At 39.5% G+C, this 23,535-nt stretch overlaps 1 protein-coding gene across 1 annotated transcript in view; it reads right to left on the bottom strand.

The window, feature by feature from the left end:
* The window catches only part of CEP126 (centrosomal protein 126), a 71,605-nt gene that overhangs the window by 28,042 nt on the left and 20,028 nt on the right, over positions 1-23,535 (bottom strand). The window contains exons 5-6 of the mRNA XM_067567167.1: positions 20,310-20,508; positions 1,159-3,343 (exon numbers count right to left, since the gene is read on the bottom strand). Of these exons, the coding sequence (XP_067423268.1) occupies positions 1,159-3,343; positions 20,310-20,508 (2,384 nt within the window). The remainder of the gene's footprint in view (positions 1-1,158; positions 3,344-20,309; positions 20,509-23,535) is intronic.

Here is a 23,535-nt window from a genome sequence, read left to right on the forward strand (position 1 = left end):
AGAAACTCTCTCCTCTCTCTTCCCGCCTCTTTAATGCCAAATATATTCAAAGCACTCTGCTCTTTCCCAAAGTAGTTTTTGAGACACACTGTGTATGTACTATAGACAGACAGGCCCAATTCTGAAGGATATGTAAGCTCTTTATTTTAATAGAAGGTGGCTCTCACCAGCCTGACTGATTATCAGGATGGTCACAACAGTTCTGGCATAGAATGGCTGCTTGTACGTGAAGTGAAATTGGTGGAATCATGGGCTCTGCCTGTGCAAGGCTGAAAAACCACACAGCAGCTCAGCTGTGCATGGGGGGAGGGAGAGACTCAGGATTCCATTACTGCTCCAAGGCATAGAACCTGGCTAGGGTGCAGAGGAGTACTGGGAAAGCATTTGTAAATATAAATGAATCAGTCTGAAATGTGCTTTCAAAGTTAATTAGCAGGAAGATATCATTTATTCTCTTAAATTTTCTTGTGCATCTTTTGCTCTGTCTTGCCCAGTTATTTCTCTGAAAACTATTTCGTATAGCACATAAGACTTCTATAAATTCTCTCTGACACAAACGTTTCCCAGCACAGTGACATGTGACTGTTAAAGAAAGTAGAAGAATTTTCTACTTCATTAACATGGATAACTTTCTTTGAAACATTCTCTGTGTTAGTGAGACTGAGAGTCTTTGCAATACCAAAAATTTACAGTGCAATGACTTTAAAAACATGGCAGATTTATGGGATTTTATGAGATCCTGTCAAAAAACACTTTCCCAAGCAATAGAGTCCTACTAGTTGATAGTGCCTGGCAGGTGGTAAATTATAGTTTACCATGTAAAACTTACTGATTTTGCTGTTAAGCTTGTCCTCAGACTTCCTCCTCCCACATCTATTTGTTTCATCCATCTGTCTTGTCAATAATCAAGACTGTAATATCTTTGGGGCAGGGATTTTCTTTTTATGTAATGCTTATAATGCACCAAAGATAATGGGGCCCTGATCTCTGACTGGGGCCTCTAGGAGCTACTATAATACAAATAGATAATAATAATGACAAAAGTAGAAACTCTTCAAACTGTTGTGTGAAAAGCTGAAAACAGTATATGTAACTGTAAACGAGAGCCTGTTATCATTTTAAAACTCCCTATTTTGAAAAAACAAGAATGGTTCTTACCTGCAGCATAATCCTTTTGAGATAGGGCACTATGCACACCCTGCCACAAAAGATTTATTTCTTCATCAGTTGGTGTATGATCAAGACGTAGTCCATTTTCTGCACATACGGGTTTCCTTTTGGAGCAAGTTATCAAGCTGCCTTGCTGGGCAATTGTCTGAATATTATTTACCGAATAATTTGTCTTTGCCAAAGGCTCACTTGGAGATACATTGTAGGAAGGTGGGGGTGCCATCACAGTGACCAAGTCAGGACTACAAGTAATACTCTTATTAATTTCTACGTTTCTATTCAAAACATGATTTGCTGGCAAAACGTGTCTTGCATTTGTGTAGTTACTATTTGTAATGCTGGGTTGAAGTTTGGAAGAACTTACTGCTTGACACATAGTGTCTGCTACATTCTGATCAGTCTTGTTGCCTGGTAAAGGTTTAGGTGGTGGATGAGGCACAATGATTTTACCCTGAGCGTTTATAACCTTATGGACTTCACTAGCAGACTGTGGTCTGATTATAGTGCCCTTTCTATTCTTGGGTGTAAAACCTGACTGGGCTTTGGCAGATCTTGATCTTCTGATTATCTTTGTCTTACCTTTGCGCAGATTACCTTTCTGAATTTTAGAGTCACCACTATATAAGGGGGGTTTACTTTCATCACCCTTTGATGCCATCCAGGCTTGTTTAGCAAAGTGGTAACCTGTAGATACAAAAGAACGGAGAGGCATATGGTCTCTTTCTGCATCTCCAGCAGCAACAATTTTTTTGGCTATCAGTGGATAATCCTGGTGATTTTCTGTACAGATAGAATTTGCAGTGCAAGCAGGAATACTTCTTAAATTATTGTTAGCAGCATTGAATTTAGTTTGAACATAAGATGGCTGCAACTGTGCCTGAGATACTCCAGTGGTGTTCTTTTCTGAACAACTTTCATCATCTTCTACTACTATTTTGTCAATTTCATCAAACCACCTCAGTTTCTTATTAGTCTTTTGATTTTCTGCATCTTTCCCTTTCATTTTTGCCAATTCTAGACTGTCTCTGATGGAAGATGCAGTTTGATTCCCAAAGCTAATCCTTCGGTTCATAACCACTGCTTTGAAACAATAATTTTCATATTTAGATTCTTTTTTTAAAATGCTTTTGGGCAATTTCACTCCCTTTCGCTCATGAATATTATTTCTCAGGTTTCTGTGATGTTGAGACAAGTCAGAATTAAACTCTGCATTAGACAAAGTTGAGATGGCTTCAGCCACATTTCCCTTTTCTTTTTTTTTGTCCTCTTCTTGATCAGCGTTGTGCAAAATGGAAGCATTAGATGTGTCTTGAACTAAAGATGATCCCTGATTAATACCATTAAAATGTTTAATATTTTCATCTTTTGTTTCTGACAAATTATCTAGATTATCAGTACATGGCACTATATTTGTATTTTTGCCCTTTTGTAAAGGATTAGTTGAGAAAGTACTATTGTGAACACCAATTGAACTCCATTGTTTAGGAGGTAAGATCACAGGTGTTGCCATAGGCTGATTTGAGGTTACTAGTGATGAGGTCATTCTTTTCTGTTGGGTCTGTTCTGAACTCTTCTCCTGTACTGAATCTGGAACTCTTTCTCTTGGAGGAGAATCAGGGGTGGCCCAGGTTTTGCTGGATTTGAACACAGGCCTATCAGTGACTAATGAACTCTCTCTACTAAGCATTCCAGAAGATGGAATTTTCAACAGATTGTTTTTTTCTTCTTTCCTATTTTGTATAAAAGTACATGGACTATTTACAAAGGTTATTTGATTATCAGAAGTACATATCTCTGTTGTTCTTTGTTCTGTTCCACTAGGAATGAATGATTTCTGTTTGAGATTGTGTACATTTTCAGCAGGAGTTAGAACATTTTGTTTAGCTAAATTGTCATGGAAAGGAGTGTTTCTCTGGCTATTTTGAGTATCTAAATTTATGAGCCAATTATTTACATGCTGATTTTTAGAAAAAATCAGTTCAGCTGCATCAGGAAAACTCTTATTTGTAGACTGTGATTTTTGTGAATTGTAGGGTGTAGCGTCGTCCCACTGGGTAGTCAAAGATATTTCACTGGGTGTTGTATAATTTTCATTCTGTTCTCCAGCCTCAAGACTGTCCAGGCTTGACAGGCTGTCATAATTGGTTATTTGGTTGACTTCTTGGTGAAAATTCTGAAACACAGAAGTAAAAAGTTATAGTCCTAATATGCTATTTTATTGATTAGTACAGTTTTACTCTTTTATGCTAGTTAAAGCTTAGGTTAAAATCAGATAAATATTACTTCACTTTCTGTAATGTAATGGGAAGATATTTTCACTCTTGTGCCTTGAAGTTTTCTCATTCAAGTCAATTGATATCTGGGCATTTATTACAGAAGAAAAGAATGAGCTTTTGAGATCAAATACTGAGGAAACATATAATTCAAGGATTTTATTTCTATGTTTTTATCTCTGTTCTGCAAGAACAGAATTAGAAATATATTTGTGTATTCATGAATCTACTGCCACTGTCTAATCCTCAAAACTTCCATGGGTGCTGGGACACAAGAATCATCCTGGAAATCCAGGATTTATGGCATTCAAAGGACAATATGCTTGCATAGGTTTCCTAAATCCTGCTGCCATACATGCAGTGGAACAGCAATAATTATGCCGTGGTCTGGGGCATCTACATCTGCGGGAGTTGTGGGGCTTCAAGATTTTTAGTATCTTGCACTGAGCTACTCTCATTTTGTTTGACTTACAAGTGATGTTATTTTCCAGCACTAAGCAGTGAAATGTTAACAATTAAGCATTTTTATTTGTAAAGATATTTTACAGTTAATACATAATGAGAAATGCAGAAGCACTATGCTGCCCCTCACAACTTTCACCTGGCACAGAGTTCGCCTATATGAAGGGAAGGCTCCTCGTGTTATCAGTGAACAGGAGAATCCAATAATACTTTTTTTCAGTTTGCAATGATATTCATCTTAAAACTTTATTGCTAATACCAAACCTCTGACTACAAAAACCCCATCACTTCTAATCCTCTGTAATTTTACAATCTCTGCAAAGGCAGATAATTGGATTGTGAATTAGGAATCATCACAGAAGTAAAGCATAGCTTCTAACTTTGAGTATACTGTACTGAATTTATGAGGAAATGATTACTTAAGCTACCTTTCCATCCCCTTTACATTTCTGGAACAGCACAAAGAAGATGGAGTGAGGCTATGGCTGTAAGTCAAACTGGAATTTGTCCATAATATTCGAATGGATATCCTTATTTTTATGCAAAGTGTCATAAGATCTTTTATGAATAGTAGAGGTTAGAACTCAACCACCTATCTATGATCTTATATGACATTCATCACAAGAGTATCTTAACACATAACACATTTTAAAAGACATACACAGGATCTTGATTTCTTTCTTTTTGTCTCTCAGGAGGAAGGAATTAAATCACACCCAAAAGCATACAGTAGTGCAGTGCCATCCACTTCCCCCAAACACCTTAGTGGGACACAAATACAGTAATGTTTCAGAGGAAGGAATGGCACCTACTCAATCATCAAAGTCATCTCTTTCAATACCTAAGTGTTCTGTGGACATCTTTCATTCCAGTACTGCCCCAGCCTGAACATACATAATTTATTATATCTAATGGGATGACTACACAAGGTAGTATGTCTGAAATTGTACACAATGAAAGAAAAACTGCATTTCAGTTGTTTTCCCATTTTCTTTCCACTTTTTTTTTTTTTTGTGTTGGTATAGTCATAATACCCTTCCTCCACACTGTAGACTAGACAAGCAATTTCAGAATCTGACATGAATTACATTCTGGTGAAAATCTAATAGGAGATGCCCTAAGAATAATAATGCCAGCTCTATTATTTTCTTTCGGCTTGTGACTTTAAAGGGAATCATTTGCAAATTGCAAAAAACAGGACTAACTGAGGTAAGAAATTATATCTTCTTTAACAATTATGTTGAAAGAGTTGAATTTCTGAAGGCTTATTAAATAATCCACAAAAAATCTATTAATAAATAAGCACACCTTTTCCCAGTAGAATGCTATTTATTTTAATATGTATAAAGTAATGTTATTATTAAACTATTATATTGCATATTTTAAAGTTGTTCAAAGATTTTAAATTGCAAAGTAAAAAATTTAGTGAGCCCTTTTGATACAAAAGTATCTTGAAAGACTTTTTATGGTTGAATTAAATCTTATCTTGCACTAAATGTTCAGATGCTGGTGCAGGCTTATATTATATTTATGATCTGAGATAAAGAAACCAAATACAAGAACAAAGAACCAAGTATAGGCAGAGATCCCTTTAGGGAACATTTTCAAACTAAGGCTATGCAAGCTGGTGTCTTTCTAGTAAAACAGAATATATAGAGCTTTGTTAGTTACTTATTAACCTTTCCTTTTAGCCAAATTATATTTTAACCTCCGTTTGAACTTCACAGCAGAAGAAAGAAAGGAAAGATTTCCTCTCTAAATTTTCTACGTAAGGCCACACCTTGGGACTAGCTGTGGTTTTTCCAGTTGGGAAAAAAGTGCAACAAGAAATCAAATCAAGGACCTTATGCCCATTTACATTAATGCCTGGCCAGCACCCAAAGTTGCACCAGTTTAACAAAAGGTGTATTTCTAAACTAATTTATTTAAACTGGGACAAAACTCCGTGTGGACACTATTATATCAGTGTAAACTCAGCTTATATCAGTTTAGCTGTATTCATAAATTGATCGGTGCAAGCTAAACTGCTATACCTACTTTTAAATTGATACAAGTGTGTCCACACAAAGGTTTGCTTGAAAACTTGAAACAAAAGTTGCTTTGGTGTTCATAAATCTGAATTCTTTTCTCCCATCCTTAGGAATAATCCCTTATAAAGATCATCCATGTAATTCAATTCAATTCAATCCACTAAAGACAATTTAGTAGGTAAAATAAATTGAGGCTTTCTTAATTTACAGACACACAAAAATTTACTTACATGACAAACTTAGGTCGATGGAAGCTGTCTTACATCAACCTAATAATGTATGTGTCTACACTACTCTTCTGCTGACGTAACGCGCCTGGCATAGTGCTTAATTCGATGTTGATGGGTCAACAGAGAGGTAGTGTAGACACAGCATTATTTAAGTTGATTGAATTGGTCTCTAGGAGGTGTCCCACAGAACTCCGCTGTGACTGCTCTGCCCCAGGAATTATGAATTCCCATTTTCTGTTTGATCAGCATGGAGAGTTCGCCAGCCCAGCTGATCATGGCGAATCAACACTCAAATGCGCTCCAGCATGGAGTACACAGGAGGTGGTAGATTTTATTGGTCTGTGGGAAGAAGAGTCTGTGCAGGCACAGCTCCAAACCAGCCAGAGAAACGTAGACATCTACCAGAAAATTACGTGAGGAATGGGGGACAAGGGCTACACCTGAGACATGCAGCAATGCTGTGTGAAAATCAAAGAACTTCAGCAGGCATACCAGAAGGCAAGGGAGGCGAACAGTCGTTCTGGTTCTGCACTGCAGACATGCCGCTTCCACAAGGAGCTGCATGCGATTCTCACTGGTGACCTCACCACTAGCCCCAAAAAGCAGTATAGATACTTCACAGGAGTTGGAGTCCCAGACCACCTCAGGCAACAATGAGGAGGTGGTTTTGGACGAGGAGGAGGAGGAGAATGGGAGACAGGCAAGCGAGATCCAGGAGCTATTTTAACCCTGGAGCAGTCCACCCAGTCACAGGACAGCATTATGGCTGACCATGATGCTGGGGAAGACACCTCTGGTGAGTATGCAATTCAAATTGTAGGGGGTCATATGTTGTGATATTTTATGTTTAATATTAAGAAAAAGTGAAGTGCAGTGGGTATCTGATTCCCAGTTGCCACTCCAGCTACGCAGAGGGTGCCCCCCAGAAAAGACTGTTTATGTGCACAGCAATGGCCTGGGAATCCTCCATGGAAATCTCCAGGAAACTTTCATGGAGGTACTCTGCAACCATTGCAGAAGGTTTCTGGGGAGGACTGCCTTATTTCTTCCACCATGGTAGGACACTTTCCCATGCCACTCCAGTATTAATTCGACTGGCATCATTGCGGTACACAGCATAGCAGCATAAGGACCAGGTCTGTACCCAGACACTTACAGCATCTGCTCCCTTGCTGACTCTGTTACCCTCAGGAGACTGATATCACATAGGGTCACTGAGGGGAGACGGTGGTAGTTTTCATGACAAGTGCTCGTACCGCAAACAATATAACATGTGATCCCATATCCATGGTGATTTCCAGGTCCCTCAACCATGGTTTCCCTAACATGCCGGTGGTTTGGGTGGGAGGGCTCGGCACTGACCTAAGAATCTACAAGCCCAGTGCAACTGCTATCAGCAGTGTTAAGAGAAGGGGAGATTCCTTTATTCTCCTGCAGCTGCAATCTCCACGCCTTCCCCTCCGAGCCGCCTCAGACAAAGAGCGCACTTTGGGAGGCTCAACACTGGTCTCTGGTCTCCATGCAACGTCCATGTTCCATGTTGCTAAGGGAAGGGGGCATTACCCACCTGCCCACCTATGCTCCTGACGCAGGTTGCCCACAAGTTGCAGCACAAGACCCGTCTCCCGTGCTCTTGGCTCTGGAAATACTGCAGGATAAGGCATGAAGTGTTTGTTATGCTCCCAACAAGAATACACAGCTGAGCAGGCTCCATGTTTCTCGGGCAATGGAATACACGTGGCTAAGCCAGCCTTTTGAAAAAAGACATGAAAAAATATGGGTTGTTTGCCGTTGAAATTATGGTAGGGAGAGAGGGAGGAAACTGTGTCATGGGAGGACGAAGCCATGTTCTCATTCCCCCTTATGATAATAATTTGGTCCCATGAGGCACTGCAAGCCCTTCCCAAAACCCACTGTGCCTAGTTGCACTGTAGAATAGCTACCCACAGTGCACTGCTCTTTGCATTAATGCAAGCACTGCTAGTAAGGACAAACTCCACTGACACAGTAAGCATGGTGTGAACACGCCCAACCGACTTAATTTAAGTCGAAATCAAGAGCCGAAGTAATTAAATTGACTTAACTTTGTAGTGTAGACATGCCCTTAGTTCAGCCTTGCAAAAGCATCTTGAAAATTTACCAACCCAGGCACAACATCTACTTGTCTACCTTACCCATCAAAATATATTATTCACTCAGGGTATGTCTATACTGCCAGGGCTGCATCGGGCTCCACAGATCGATGCAGTGGGATTGATTGAGCGGGCAGTGGAGACCCGCACAATCGATCCCAGAAGTGCTCTCCAGCTGATACAGTAAAGCCATCCTCCCGAAAAGAGTAATGCTGTATCAACTGGAGGGTGTTTCCTGTTGATGTAGTGCAGTGGAGGTGCCGCAGTAAGGGAACGTTAGTAAGTCGATGGGAGATACGCAAGTTTCAGTACATACCTTGTGTATCTACCATCGATGCCGCTGGCAGTGTAAATCAGGCTTCAAGCAAGAAAAATTATGCAAATGTGACTTACATTTAGATAAATAAAAGTATTATGTATCTTATAATAGAAAACATTCTCACAACTTTTCTATTACAAATGCACACAATAGATTATTTACACAGTATTACAGACATAGTTAACATTATTGTACACTATTTTTGTTCCAGCTCAGATAGTCATGTTACAGTACTCTACACAATACACATTAATTAGGAATGGAAAAGACCTAGTTCATTCTCTGCAATGCAGGTTCTCCTAATAAAAGATGTACTATGTGTAAATCTCATGTGCATCTAATTTTATGGGTGACAGTTTTCATACTGGCACTGTTTTGATAGCATTTATATGAACATAGGGTATGAAATATTTAGAAAATGTTGACTTTGATCTACAATTTTTTAATCAAACTAAAAAAGGCCCTGAGTCTGGTAAGTCTTCAGTTAGACATTCAGGCCTAGATTCTCCAGTCAGTGAAATGCATTTTGTGCCATATGAGTGGACTGGGGGCATGACAGAGTGTGTGTGGCAGAGTGAGGGTCTGCTATGCTCAACTGTCCACTGGGATAAGGTCCCTGAGGGAACTTTTCATCAGTGGCTGCCCACCTGCAGCTGTAACTTGTGCTGAAGCAGTATGGCTTGCCTCTGCTTTCCCTCTTTACTGCACCTGAGCACAATTTGGGTGAGGTGGAGAATTAAGCTCTCCATATTAAACTATTTGCTCTGTTGATCATTCTGTTTTCACTTTACATTAAGGTTTAATCCTGCATAAAGCCTGTGCAGATAATTGCTTATATAAGTGCAGAGCAAAAAGCAATAAGAAGATAGGGAATCCAGAGAAATCGGATCCTCTATTAATGAGAGTTCTATTTGCACAGTTACCAAGTTACACCTCCAAAGAAAAGGGAAATATTTTAAGCATCTCTTTAGAACAATAAGGACAGCACTTAAATTCATGATTCCTCTGACATGACCATTCTCTGCCCATGGTCTTCCCCATTCATACAATGTGGATTTCAAGTAAGTGAAGAGGTAAAGGTGGTCTGAGACTTACTGCCAACCACTGAGAAGACTGACTGTGTGTAGCATTTAATACTAGGTGCTTCCTTGTGAAGCCTCTACTTGTACTTGTTTTGTGGGCTTCTCCAATGACCACCATACAATGAACTGCAAGACTGACTCTGCAATCTATATAATTTTTTTGCTGTTTTTCAACACCATGAGTACAATAACTAACACTGAACTTTAGCCTACTTTTAAAAAAATCTGTATAAGAACTGAATGCCTATGGCTTGACTTTCTTCTAATCTAATGAAAAGTCTATTCTTCTTTTCCCCTTTTTTCTAGCACTCTTCTTTCTTTCACTACATAACTTAGGTTCCACTTCAACAAAGGACTTAAACACATACTTAACTTTAAGCTCATGGGTAGTCCCTCTATGATTAAAGTTAAGCATGCACTTAAATGCTTTGCTGACTCAGGGCCTTATAATAAAATTTTCACCAGCATCTAAGACTCATTTTCAAACGTGCCTAAGTCCCACTGAGTTTCAAGCTCTTGAAAATGGTATTCTTAATATCCAATAAAAGGGCTAAATTATACCATCAGTTTTTAAGCAAGACTCCCTCGCTTTCTTCAAGGGGAACTTCTGCTTAACTATCAATGAGCACAATGTGGTCCAAAGTTAGGAAGTATCTTTGAGGGATTTTGAATCTACAGCTTAATTTTTCTTGTGAGAGATCTGAAATCTTTATATTGTAAGATTTCAAACTTCAGATACTGGACATATGGAATTTGAATTACCCAGAGTCTTCACTGTTCTTTCTGTCTAATTCTATTCAGCCCATCATCCAGACATATACTATGCACATTAAGGGTTAGTTAGGATTTTATCATTGTTTGGATCTCTCTCTCTAACTTTAAAGTTAACTGGTTTCTCTTTCACCAGTTGCTACTTTTGATGCTGCTCTGTTGCCTCAGTGGACCACTTTAATGTACGATAATTTAGCACTTAGTGGTTTCCTTCCTTCCTTCCAGGTTTGTTGAATAGATTTTAGTTTAGAATTAACGGAGTCATTTCCCTAATTTGCTATTGCTGTGCTTAAGCTATCTGCAGGATATCATAAGCCTTTCTTGTACCATCATGGTTTTTTCTTGTCCAAGAGTAACTTAATGCATTTTCTCTTTCTCATATACAAGTAGGCTTGGGAGAATTGGAAATTTTTATATAATTTTGATAGATAATATTGATTGTTTTAAGCATTTTAAAAAAATTTATTGCGTTAAATTTTCACAGATGCAGAAAAATATGGGTGAATTAGATCATTATTTAATGACAGAAGACATTGAGATTAAAAAAGTTAAAGCTTTATAACCATTAAAACATTAATTGTCAACATCACATGCCAAAATATACAAAATAAATATTGGTAAATTAAACTCAAGTTCTCAGGCAGCGTTTTTCTTACTTTGTCTATCTGCAAATTTCCATTATCAATGATGGAAATATTTTTTGTAAGTTTGTGTATGTCTGATGAAATCAATGTTTTCCAATATTAACCAATAAAACACTAATCCTTCCAAGTCTACATATAAGCCGTTTATAAGTACGAAAACAGAATGTGCACATATAAAAAAAATAGAGACTGTCTTAATATTTATCTTTATATTTGGAAAAGACATCTTGCACTGGGAAAAAGTTTGATTTTAACTGCAGCATTTTTCCTATGAATAATTTCCACAGAGGTGAAACCAAATATTCAATCCCCATTATGTATGTTCTGGGGACTGAGAAATTCATTAACTATACTCAAATTCTAAATTCTTTTCTGACTGGTTTGGAATTGAAAGAATCCAGTGTCTTTCCAACCACTCTAATGTCTCATTACTATACCACTGATGTATAATAGGATGGCAACAAATACCAAAGGTGAGATTTTAAAAAGCACCTAACTCTCATTGAGTGTTAATGGGACCTACGTGCTTTTGAAAATTTTACCCCAACCCTAGATGCTTTCCCAGCAGTCACAAATACTGATATTCTGAAGTTTCTGGATTGATCAGAGATTAGAAGTGCTTTGCTTAGATCTGGCAATTGATCGTCTACATCTCAGTTATCAGTATGCTTTCTATATTCATCTTGCTAATACCCTTTGTAGAATATATTTAATCATGACAGTGTGTGATGAATATGGAATTCAATGCAAGTTTTAGAGGCAATGCCTCACAACAATTTAAATTTCACTTCAAGGCTACTGCCAGTAATTTTGGACTCTATCACTGCTGAACTGCATGCGGTGTACCTAGGAGTCAGTCTGTGGCTCCTGTTATGTGTTATTTACATATAACCATTTTCACAGTTATTCATGTCTGAAGAGGTAAGGTAGTCTGTTCATTGTCCCTGTGGGATAAGACCCTGTAATGGGGCGTAGGCCCCACACTGGCCTCTACGTGGTTAACAGAGCTCTAGGGAGGCTGTGCAAGAGGCAGCCAATTAGAGAGGGCTGAGGGAGCAGACAATCAGGGCCCGGCAGACCCATATAAGAAGAACTGCTCTGACACCCACTGGCAAAGGTATGTCTCCATCCCCCTCTAGTAGCACATTCATAAGGAAGATAATAGCATTCTACTTCTACTAGTTTCTCCATTAGCTCAAGTGGTAGATTAGATCTAAAAAACCGAACCCAGCTAATGACTCATGGTCCCAATATGGGTCCACATGAATACATTTATTTATTTCAATTTTTATTTTGGAAAATTTTTCAGAAATTACATTAAAAAAATTATGTTAAAAGATCAATAATGTTGCAAAGTCAAGCACGCAAAAGTTAGGAAAAGCCAGAATTAAAGTTTTTTTGGAACATTGATTTGGCCCTCTTGTGCTTATGCATTATGATAGAGTTTAAAAACACAATCACTTAATACTTTTTCAACAGGATCCCTGCCTCATTCAGTGCACAGGACATACCGTGCAGGGAATGAATGATTTTTTTGTAGTGAATGAGGTTATTGTCTGTAGCACTCCAGCCTCATTTGTTGCAAAAGTTGGAAGTTGTGTGGTAAATCAGATAGGGACCAACAGGTTTTATAGTTACGATGTTTGAATGCTGCCCTGGAGAATTAGATTCCATCCCTATGTTACCAGAGTTCTTATGTGGTGCTGGGCAAGTCACATGAAGCAAAAATTTCCAAAATGATTACTGTTTGTTCTTCATTTTCTGGGCATCCAACCTGAGACATCTGGTGTCTGATTTGCAGAAGTATGGAGTACTCATAACTGCAACTGAGGTTCAATGGGAGCTCTGCTCTGAACATTAGAAGTGCTGTAAAAATACCAAGTACTCAAGAAAATCAAGTCTTAGGCTTCTCAAATTGGGCACCCAAAAATAATTAACACTTTTGCCAATTCTGATTTTAATCTCTGTGCCTCAGTTCTTCATGTGTAATATGGGGATAATTATTCCACTTCACAAAAGTGTTGTGAAGAAAATATAATTAATGTATATAAATGACTAAGATACTATGATGAGAACATCATAGAAAAATCCATGAGGAAATTAATAATTCTATGTTCAGTGCATGGTTTGGATGACATGCTTTAAATAATGCATACGGCCACAAACAGAATGATGAGGATAAAAAGACATATTGAATAGGTGATTTAATCCATCCTGGGCACTGAATGAGGCAAGGCTCCTGTAGAAAAAAAAGTCTGCAATCATGTAATTAAAGACTGTATCAGAATTCATATGCACAAAGGAACCAAACTGAGATTGCGTGGGCAACCTTAATTCTGATGTTTCCTAACTTTTAAATGTCTGAATGCATCCATTTATAAAACTACCCTCTTTCAACACAATCACTTCACCATACATACACAACTACTAGTTCTAGGGAAAAAATAATCTGCTAAATGGGAAAGAGCAAAAGGGGCGGGGCAGGGGAGTTAAAGCTGTGTTCATGGTAGTTATAATAGCAAGATGTTATTTTTGGATGAGAGAGTAGACAATTATGTACTGTTAGCTGCCTTAACATCTCATTTTTTGCTTTTGTGGTTTGTGCCAAGTATGTTGTGTGTGTAGCAAACCTAACTTCTTCACAACAAAGTGTTTTTATATATTAATCAATCTGTGAAGCAGATTCCTTTCATTTGTAGCTTGCTATGCTGTCACCCCAACCCTACATTAATATCTGCTAAAGTGGTCCTCAGTAATCTATGCAAGGTACCTTGAAATCACTGGCCCAGATTGCCAGATCTTGAGTGAAATCCATTCTATAAATCAAGTGCATGTGCTTAGAACCATTGTAATTTCACTTACACAAGAATACTCTGAGAAATACACTGCCCAAATAATTCTGGTTACTTGTACAGGCAAAGTAAGTTCATTGGGCAGCTATATTTTAATCTGATAAGGGTTATACCTAATATGAGGTTTACTTCAATGTCATTTGAAATAGAAAAATAATTTGGATTACATTGCTATGTTGCAGTATTGAATGAGAGCCAGCAAAAACTTGAGGTCATTGACCTTGCTAAGAGGAAAATGAATAGGGAAGTCACTTGATTCTATCATGACCAGCACATTTAATTTTTGCTATTTAGTGTTAATGTATAAAGATGGCCATTTCTTTGAATGTAGCTCTTCATTGAAATTAAACTTGATTTCTATCCAAGTTTCACTTACTCCCTAGCACTCCTTTTAAGAAGCTGTTTTCCCTAAATAGCCCAAGAAGCTACACAAATTGTTAGAGAGATAAGGTGGGTGAGATATCTTTTATTATTAATACATTAAATTAAAATTAATGTAATATAATTTAATATTTTAATATTTGGTCCAATAAAAGATATTACCTCACCCACCTTGTCACTCTAATATCCTGGGACCAACACAGCTACAACAACACGGCAAACATACAACTTTTTAATACTCTGACAAACAGTATAGATGTGGAATGCTCATTTTTTTCATCTCAGTCATGTCTAGACCTTTGAACAAGGCAGCATGATAGAACATGCATTGAAGATGCAACTGATGATGCATGTGAACTCCTTCTGCAATAATGCAAAGGTACTGCTAAAATGAATTCTATTTTTTCCATTAACTACCTTTTAACATTTTAGCTTTAGAGAAGTACTGTTCAGTTCTGCAAATACACAGGAGAAACTTTACTAATGCAGTAAATGGACATATGAAGCAACTCAAAGAGAGGCAAGTAAGGTTATCCACATGCATAAGTGTTTGCAGGATTCGTTTTATCAAGGTTTAACTTATCAACTCATCATGAAATAAAAACAAAACACGCTAAAGATAGGAAACAAACATTGAATACGGGGTTAGGGACTACATTGCCCTGTAAGAAAGAAAAGAATTTTAGGAATCTTTATAATCCTGTTGAGCCTGTAAAAGCAGAAACCAAGAGAAAGGTCAGTCAAAGGATCTCAGTATGGTTAGATTACGAACCATGTGCAAAGACTAGTCTTGAGTGTTTGATTTAGCCCTACAGAGGCAAATGTTGGATGCAATGACTTTGACTGACTGAATTGAATAACGGACAGTAACAAGCTTATTAAATTAAAGCCTGTTCATATTAGCAATAGTACTATGGAGACTGTTTCTTAATACCTCACCTTCGTGTCAATAAATGTTAGTGCCAGAGTATCAGGAAATTAATTCAATAACAATTTAAAAAAACTAAAACAAACAAACTCAGGCCTCAAAACAACACTAGTTTTTCTGCAGATTGTTCTCCCCCTGAATAAAGTCCTAAACAATATATTTAAGACAAAAAAACAGTTTTCTCTTTGGAGGTTCTTACAAATTTTAAATTGTAATGGTACATTTCCCACGGAAGAAGCAAAACAACTATGAGTGCTAATATTAAAACAAACTCTAAAAGAAAGCTAAATATTTGAAATATATGTTAAAACTTCATTAAAAAAAACAAATTACCTGTATTTTCATACCATGTCCTTAAATTATCATTTGTAACCCTTAGAGCAGCACATACTATATGTAATTCATATAGCACTTCAATAAGTTTTTCATAAATTCCAATTAGTGGAATTTGATTGCTTTTGATTGATAAAGTACAGTTCAATATAATTTTCTTACTATGATAACTTTAAATGTATGTTTCTTAGACTTTTATTTTTGAAAATTCAAAAATAGTTAATGCCAGGGAATTACCTATTTTCCAACTTAATCACAACAAACAACAACAAGATAGTCTAAGGACTGCGTCCACATTACAAGGTAAACTATTACAGGGACTCCCATTTCATGAATGATTTATTGGCAGTATATCGGTGGCTGAGAACCCCCCAATTTTGGCTGGAAAAGTTCCCAGGCACTGCCTGTACTGGACAAATGGAATCCAAGCTAGAAGTATAGGATGGCTTTTTTAATGATATTTTCCACATTCCTCCTTTATGGACAGAATGTGGGAAGGAACACTGATCAACAAACCTGTGAGAACAAAGTGTGGTTTTGGCCTCCTTGATCTCCAGAGAAATTCACTCAACTTTGAGGTTCCCTCCATCACACAGCAGGCCCTTCGGCTTCTGCTGAACACGTGTGTGAAGGCTGCAAAATGCAGCTATGTTTACCTAATAGCATCAATGCCACAGACATCAAAATATGGTGTTTGGCTGTACCCATTGTTTCCAAATGGTCATCTGTGCTTAGGTATCGAGGGGCAAATGCACCTAACTAATGCACCTGGAGATTCCATGGCTTTGATCATTGCCAGTGTCAGGATAGCATTTCACTGTGTTGGGACTCATTCAAACCTAGGACTCTGATGGAGCAATCTTCTAGGAGGAAGACATCAGGTCAATAAATTAGGGCCTGTTGTCTCCAATCATGTGATATTAGGGGTAAAATTTTTCAAAAGTGTCTAAATGACTCAGAAGTCTAAGTCTGATTTAATTGATAAAGTTACTTAGGAGCCTAATTTCTTTTGACTTTCAATGAGCCTTAGGCTCCTAAGTCCTTCAGTGATTTTTGAAAATTGGACTTAGGGCTGTTGAAAATTTTACCCTTGGTCTAATGGTGCAGATATTACAAGGGCTGGAATAACTAAATTCTGGGAGTGGGGGTGGAGTTGGGAACCAAAACTGAGAGCTAAGCAGTCACAGATTCAAAAGCAATACCCTATTCACTTAATCAACATCAAGAATGACAAGTACGGTACACCTAGGCCTTGCATCCCTGATGCATTCTGGCAATATAGATACAGAAGGTCATGCTGGCCACTTCGATGGTGGAAACTCAAATACAAGGCCTATTCTATCTGACTTGTGCCATCAAGGATAGCTCCGGCACAAAGGCTTGACAGCCACTACAGGATTTCAACTCTGGCTGTTTGAGGGCAATCACCTTAGAAGATCTCCATGTCAGAGGTAGAAGAACCAGAGAAATTGAAGAGGACATTCAGGTAGTCTTCTGGACATAATGACTCTTGATATTTCATAGATCATATATCATGAGGCAGAGTACACATGAGTTGTTTGTAGAGACCATCCTGATACAAACTAGGTTGTACACTTTTAAAGACAATGCAACATTTCTTTATCTGAAACACTGGGAAATGAGGGGAAAATGCAAAAAATGCTCCATGGAGCAATGAAAAAAATGTGATGACTGCTGCATCAATCAGAGTTCCAAAGCTAAAGCTTAGCAACCAAGGATGTGGGCAATGAAGCTTGAAGTGTTTCAATGATACACATGTGTCAAGGTGCATTTTAGGAACATAATGATGCTCAAAAAATGTTAACAGCCTTATCAGTGCCACCATGACAGGTTGGGAGATGGAGGTAGGGAATGCAGTGTTCCCAAACATCATACCTATGGGCCCAAAGCTGCTGAATGCATTGAGGATGCAGCTGGACCATCATTCTTTGTTTCAAAGGGAATGAAAAGAGAACAAAAAATGCCATTGTGATTGATGAAGATGCTTGCATCTTCCCTGGGAGTCAATGTCTATATGGTAATCACAACACATCTTTATTTTTTAAATGAAAGAACTTTCAGAGACTTTTTAAAAGATTAAGCAGGGATTAGCAGCGATATATACCATAATTATAGTGTTATACTGCTTTAATGCCTTGCACTGAGTCAGGGCAATCAGCAAGTCATGGGCCCAATTGTCAACTGCAGACAGAACAGATCTGAACTTTTGTACCCTTGGGGCAGTGCAAGATTCCCTCTCCTGGATCTAACAGTCAACAGTCCTACTTTGTCTAGATACACATAGGACACATCAACACCATAATAACAGTTACTAACCTGTTCTGTAACTGCTGTTCTTCAAGATGACTTGCACATGTCCATTCCACTTCAGGTACGTGCATGCCCATTGCACTAGCGTCAGAGATTTTTCCCTTAACGGTACCTATCCTGGTGGTGAATGCGCTGTCTGCTGTCTTGAACTGTTGTGTGATAGTATAAAAGGCAGAGCTGCCCCCCCTCAATTGCTTCTTACTCAACAGACTCTTATATAGAGGGGAAGAAGGGTGGGTCGTGGAATGGACATGTGCAACATATCTCAAAGAACATCAGAGCATGTAGAGACAAACTCAGGAAAGCCAAGGCAAAGGAATGTGAGAGATAACAAGAAGGGGTTCTTCAAATATGTCAGACAAAAAAGAAAGATCAGGGATGCTGTGGGTCCTCTGCTCAGTGGAAAAGGTGAGTTGGTAACGGAAGATGACAGGAAGGCAGAGCTGCTCGATGCCTATTTTGCTTCAGTCTTCTCACAAGAAATAACATGTGACCGGACAACTAGCAAAGTCACCACAGACAATAAAGGGCAAGTGATGTAACTGGGATAAGAAAAGAACATGTCAGATATCTTCTGACCAATATTTATGAATCCAAGTCAGCAGAGTCTGATGCTATTCACCCCAGAGTTCTGAAGGAATTAGCTAAAGAAATCTCAGAGTCAATAGCAATAATATTGGCAAACTCATGGATGACAGGAGAGGTCCTGGAAGACTGGAGCAGGACTAATGTAGTGCCCAAATTTAAAAAGGGGAAAAAAGAAGAGTCATGGAACTATAGACCAGTCAACCTGATTTCAATACCTGGGAAGCTAGTAGAGCAATGCATAAAACATCCTCCCAAGTGGGATTCACTGGGACATACTGCTCATGTTCAATACCGAGCTCAGCACTGGAAGTGTCTTCCTGCAGCTCCTGATGGGCAGATTTGCAAGGAGGGGAGGGTGTGGAGGGGATCTGGAGGAAGGAGGAAACTCCCCACTGGTTCCAATATGGCCACTGATATGACACCAAAGCCCAATTTCTTCCAAACCAAGGTTCCCAAAGAGCTGACTAACATGGAGCCGCTGTTGGATAGCAGAGCGAAAACCCACTCAGAGGAGAGCAATGGCTTATGTGACGCAACCATGACACGAGACCTAACTTCTGACTTGGACAACAAACCTGAGTTGTCCGACCAGGGAAGTATGGTGCTTCTCAGTGCTGGGAAATGGGGATGGGAGTCTGGAGGAGGGCATTAGAGAAATCATAGTTGGTTTGTCTCTTTATGGCACCATACAAAGGGGTACCAAAGTATCCAGAGGTGCTCATGGTACCAGGTGCTGAAATCTAGCAGCTGGCAAGTCCTCACAAGAGTACATCAGTACTAAGTGAGATATCTCTTGAATCAGTGGTGAAGCTAGCACCAAGAGACTCAGCAGATCGCATGCTGTGGCATATGCCTCAGGGGTTGATGGCACTGGAACATTCTCTTGTACTGATGAATAGGATGGTACTCCATTACAGACTGGTATCAGCAGCACTGCTTGGGGTGTTATCTGCACCAGGGAGTGCCTGCATCTCACCTTGTTTGCTGGACACTGGTGCTGGAGACCTCAATCTCCTGGACGATAGTTCATTTGATGCAGTATACTGGTATTTCTTCTTCAGTGCTGGAGAAGGAGATCAACCCTGAGACTCCGCCATGTCAGGAGGAGTGCTCCTAAACGAAGTAGAAGAGTTTGGTGCCCTCCCCACATGGGAAGGTTCTGAGGGTCTGTACAGATTTGGCACCTGTCCCTGATGTTAGCTCCTCCGAGGCACTTCAGGCATCTGAAATGTGGGTCATTGACCTGCATCAGCTTCTTGCATCCATCACAAGGTTTGAAACCTGGGGACTGAGGCATGCCGTGACACTGGGCAATACCCAGAACAAGCGGGAACTGAAGTGTACACTGAATATACTAGTAAAAAAGGAAACCTACTAGGTAAAATCCTACACCAAGACTATTAACTATTAACAAGTACCAACTATATGCAACAGAAAAGACTAGGAAAGAGGGAAACACTTACAGTAGCAAAGTAGCATGCTCCCAGAACCGTCATGGGCAGTAAGAAGGAACTGGGGGATGAGGGGGATAGGGGCAGCTCTGTCCTTTTTACCATTGTGCTGGAGCATGAGGCAGCAGACGCCACCCCAACAGGTACCACTATGGGAAAAATCTGAGACTAGTACACAAGGCTTGCACACACCTGAAGTGGAATGGACAAGTGTAATCACTCAAAAAAGAATCAGATTGCCAGGATGATAGTTGCCCTTTTGACTTTTCATTTTTATTAAATGTAAGACACTTTAGAAACATTATTTAGTGGATAACTTCAAAGAATCCTACCGACAAGCTGCTGAGATGATGCTGTTCAAGGAGTCGCTGCATTTCCTCGACATTTTGCTGGAAGACAAGTTGGTCACTATCCAGGTTTGTTCTACTGTTTTCTTGCATCCTTTTATCACAGCCACCATTTGTGGAGATCTCCTTCTGATGCAAGAAGTCATTTTTAGATGCTGATGAATCAGAGGGTGAGTCTGTAGTTCTTGGTGTGCAAAAATAAAAATTAAGCCATAAGTAACTAAACTATGCATATCTTGATATAATTATACTATATTTAAATACATTGCTTTTAAAATAAGAAATGAAGTGCATGGCAAGAACATAATATTTCACAAATAAAGGCTCTGTAACATATACATAATTACTGGTGGAGCTGATAGCACTGCTGATAAGGTTGCCAAGTTGTTATAGCTTTGCCAAACTTTAACCGTTTGGGCTGAAATTTCCCATGCTGCATGACTGCCTCAGTCTCAATTCTTTTGGAAAGTTTCTGCCAAAATGGTTCAGCCATTTCCAAGAGTGAGTCTAGGGTATTTTTGCCCAGGTAAAAAAATTTGGTGACATTTTCTTTCAGAAGAAGGAAGGAGGAGGGATTTGAAATTTGGCAAAGGGTGGAGGAGGGTTTTTTGTCAGAGAAGTAGCTTTTGCCACACCATGAAAATCCACCCAAATTTGACAAAGTTATTATAAGCCTTTGAAAAACTGGAGTTCACACATTCTTAGTACAGACTTGCTGTAGCTTTGCAACTAAACTCCCCAATGTGTGAACTGTACATGCTCCAGCCCACGGCTAAGCAGGATTTTGCCTGCAACTGAAGCTCTGGGCTGCAGTAGGCTGTGTCCTGGAACTGAAAACAGGGAAACCATTTCTCCTGTGCTCCCAATGACCCCTACTGGGTCCAGAGAGCATGGAGGAGGAAGCTGCCTCATTTGAATGCAGAGGGGACAAAAGCCAGATTGCGGATAGGTGGGAGGAGTACAGTTTGACAAAGAGCCAGGAAGGGAAGGCTGGGATGGAGGCTAGTGGGGGAAGAGGAAAAATGGAACTGGGACTTAGGATGGAGGAAAACTGAGCCTGGCTCGGCAAAGAGACTGGAAGCTGGGAGCAGACACTAGGACTAGAAGACATGGAGGGAAACCGGTAAGGGATACCCAGGAGCCAGTGAATGGGGTGTAGTGGAAGACTGACATCAGATGAGGAACTGACCAGAAGGGGTGGGGATGACTGGGAGTGAGAATCAGTGGGGTGAGGGGAAGGACAGGGTAGTAGAGACAGCTCTGATAAAGAGTCATGGTGCATGAGAACTGGGATTGGCTGGGTAAAGACTAAGACATGGACACAGTGAGAGGCAGGGGACACATTGAGATTGGACAAGGAGCCAGGGAGGGAAACTGCAAGTCAGTGAGGACAGGAAATGTGAGGGGCAACTGGAGGGGAGAGAGACAGATTGGATGAGGAGCTGGGAGGGTACTTGGTCTGGTTGGGCAGGACATTGAGAACAAGGAGCTGTGGAGAAGGGACTGGGAATGACTGGCAACAAGATTGGAATGAGAAGCCTAAGGAGTGGAGAAAGGACGGGACTGGGACAGGGTCAGGTAAAAAGGGAAGGGGCAGAAGTGATCATGCTTGTGGGGACTGGGCAGAAGAGTCTGTGCCTACATACTCTTCTACAGCATGGAATAGAACCAAAGGTTCCTGAGTCTCACTTTTCCTCTGCTGCCAGTAAATGTCTGTGAGACCCATGAGCAAAGTGTCCCATCCCCCTCTTGTGGTGGTCCACAGAGAGGATGACAACCTACTGCTATCAGTTAGTTATTTAAGTGGGAAAAGTCTATACAATGGATATAATGATTCCAACCTTGTTGACGACCCAGGTGGATGTCAATATGGTGTCACCTTATAGAATTTCTATTTTTTCAGTTTGCTTTTTTTAAAAAGAACCTAGGAAATCACACACAAAAACCATGTTCAAAGAACATTATTAAGATGGCAAAGTCAAGCACTCATAAATTAGGAAATGCCAGATTAAAGTTGACTGTGCAACCTTAATTCAGCCCCCTTGTGTGTACGTGTTAGAATACAGTCTGTAATTACATGATCACATACTATTTTTATACAAGTTGGAAAGTATGTAGTGGATGAGGCAGAAGACTGCAGAAAGAGAAAGGATGGTCTCAGTTAAAGCTGTTGAATGCTCTCCTGGAGAACTGATTCTGCCAGAGAGTTCCTGTATCATGCTGGGCAAGTCACTTAAACCAAACTTTTCACATGAGGTCACTAATTATGTGTTCCTCATTTTCTGGGTGCCCATCTTGATACTTCGGGGTCTGATTTGCAGAAATCTTGTGCACTCACAGCTGCAACTGAAGTCCATGGGAGCTGTGCTTTGAATATAGTAAATGCTATACAGTGCTAAGTACTCTGAAAAATCAGGTCCTAAGTGCCTCAAATACAAAATCAATAGATATCTTGACCTTAGTCTTTGAGCATCAGTTCTCCAGCCATTAAATGGGAATAATAACCACTCATACCCATGTCATCTTGAGCTCCAGTAATCCTGGCTAGAGCTAGGTGAAATTTTTTCAGCTAATAGTCCTTGTCCCAGGGAAAGACAGAAAGAATGACTCTATACCCTGGTGGTTTGGGCACTCATCTACGATATGGGAGACCCAAGCTCAAGACCCTGCTCCAATGACTATTTAACTATTTTTACCAGTGGAAGAGCTTCAACAGGAGAGATTGAGAAATTCCAGTGCCACATATATCCCATAGCCCAGTGGCTGGGACACTCTCTTGCAACATGGGAGATCCAAGTACAAATTCCTTCTCCATACCAGGCAGGGAGAAAGCAGGGGAATTAAAGTTGGTATCCCAGGTGAGTGTCCTAACACTGGCCGAAGCTTCTAAAGAGGGTACCACCTCCTCCTCGTTCCTGCTGTTTGTGAATTCCTTCCTTGCTTTTGTTAAAATGCCCAAATTTGAAACAAGAAATTTCAAGTTAGGTTGAAACAAAATGTTTCGTTTTGATCAGATTTTAATTTTTTCAACATTTCAATTCAACCCCAAACAAAACTTTTTATTTTTCAGAACTGCCCAAGAACAAAAAAAAAAAAAAAATCCGTTATTGATCCAGTTCTAGTCCTGGGATAGTAGAATGGCCTTTGTTAGTCACTGCTACTGGTGCAGGCTAGAACAGCCCTGAGGCTGCTCTAATTTATGATGGGGATT

Source organism: Emydura macquarii, unplaced genomic scaffold (assembly GCF_026122565.2).
Source record: "Emydura macquarii macquarii isolate MOO-44397 ecotype Brisbane River unplaced genomic scaffold, CSIRO-AGI_Emac_v2 contig_318, whole genome shotgun sequence".
NCBI lineage: Eukaryota > Metazoa > Chordata > Testudines > Chelidae > Emydura > Emydura macquarii.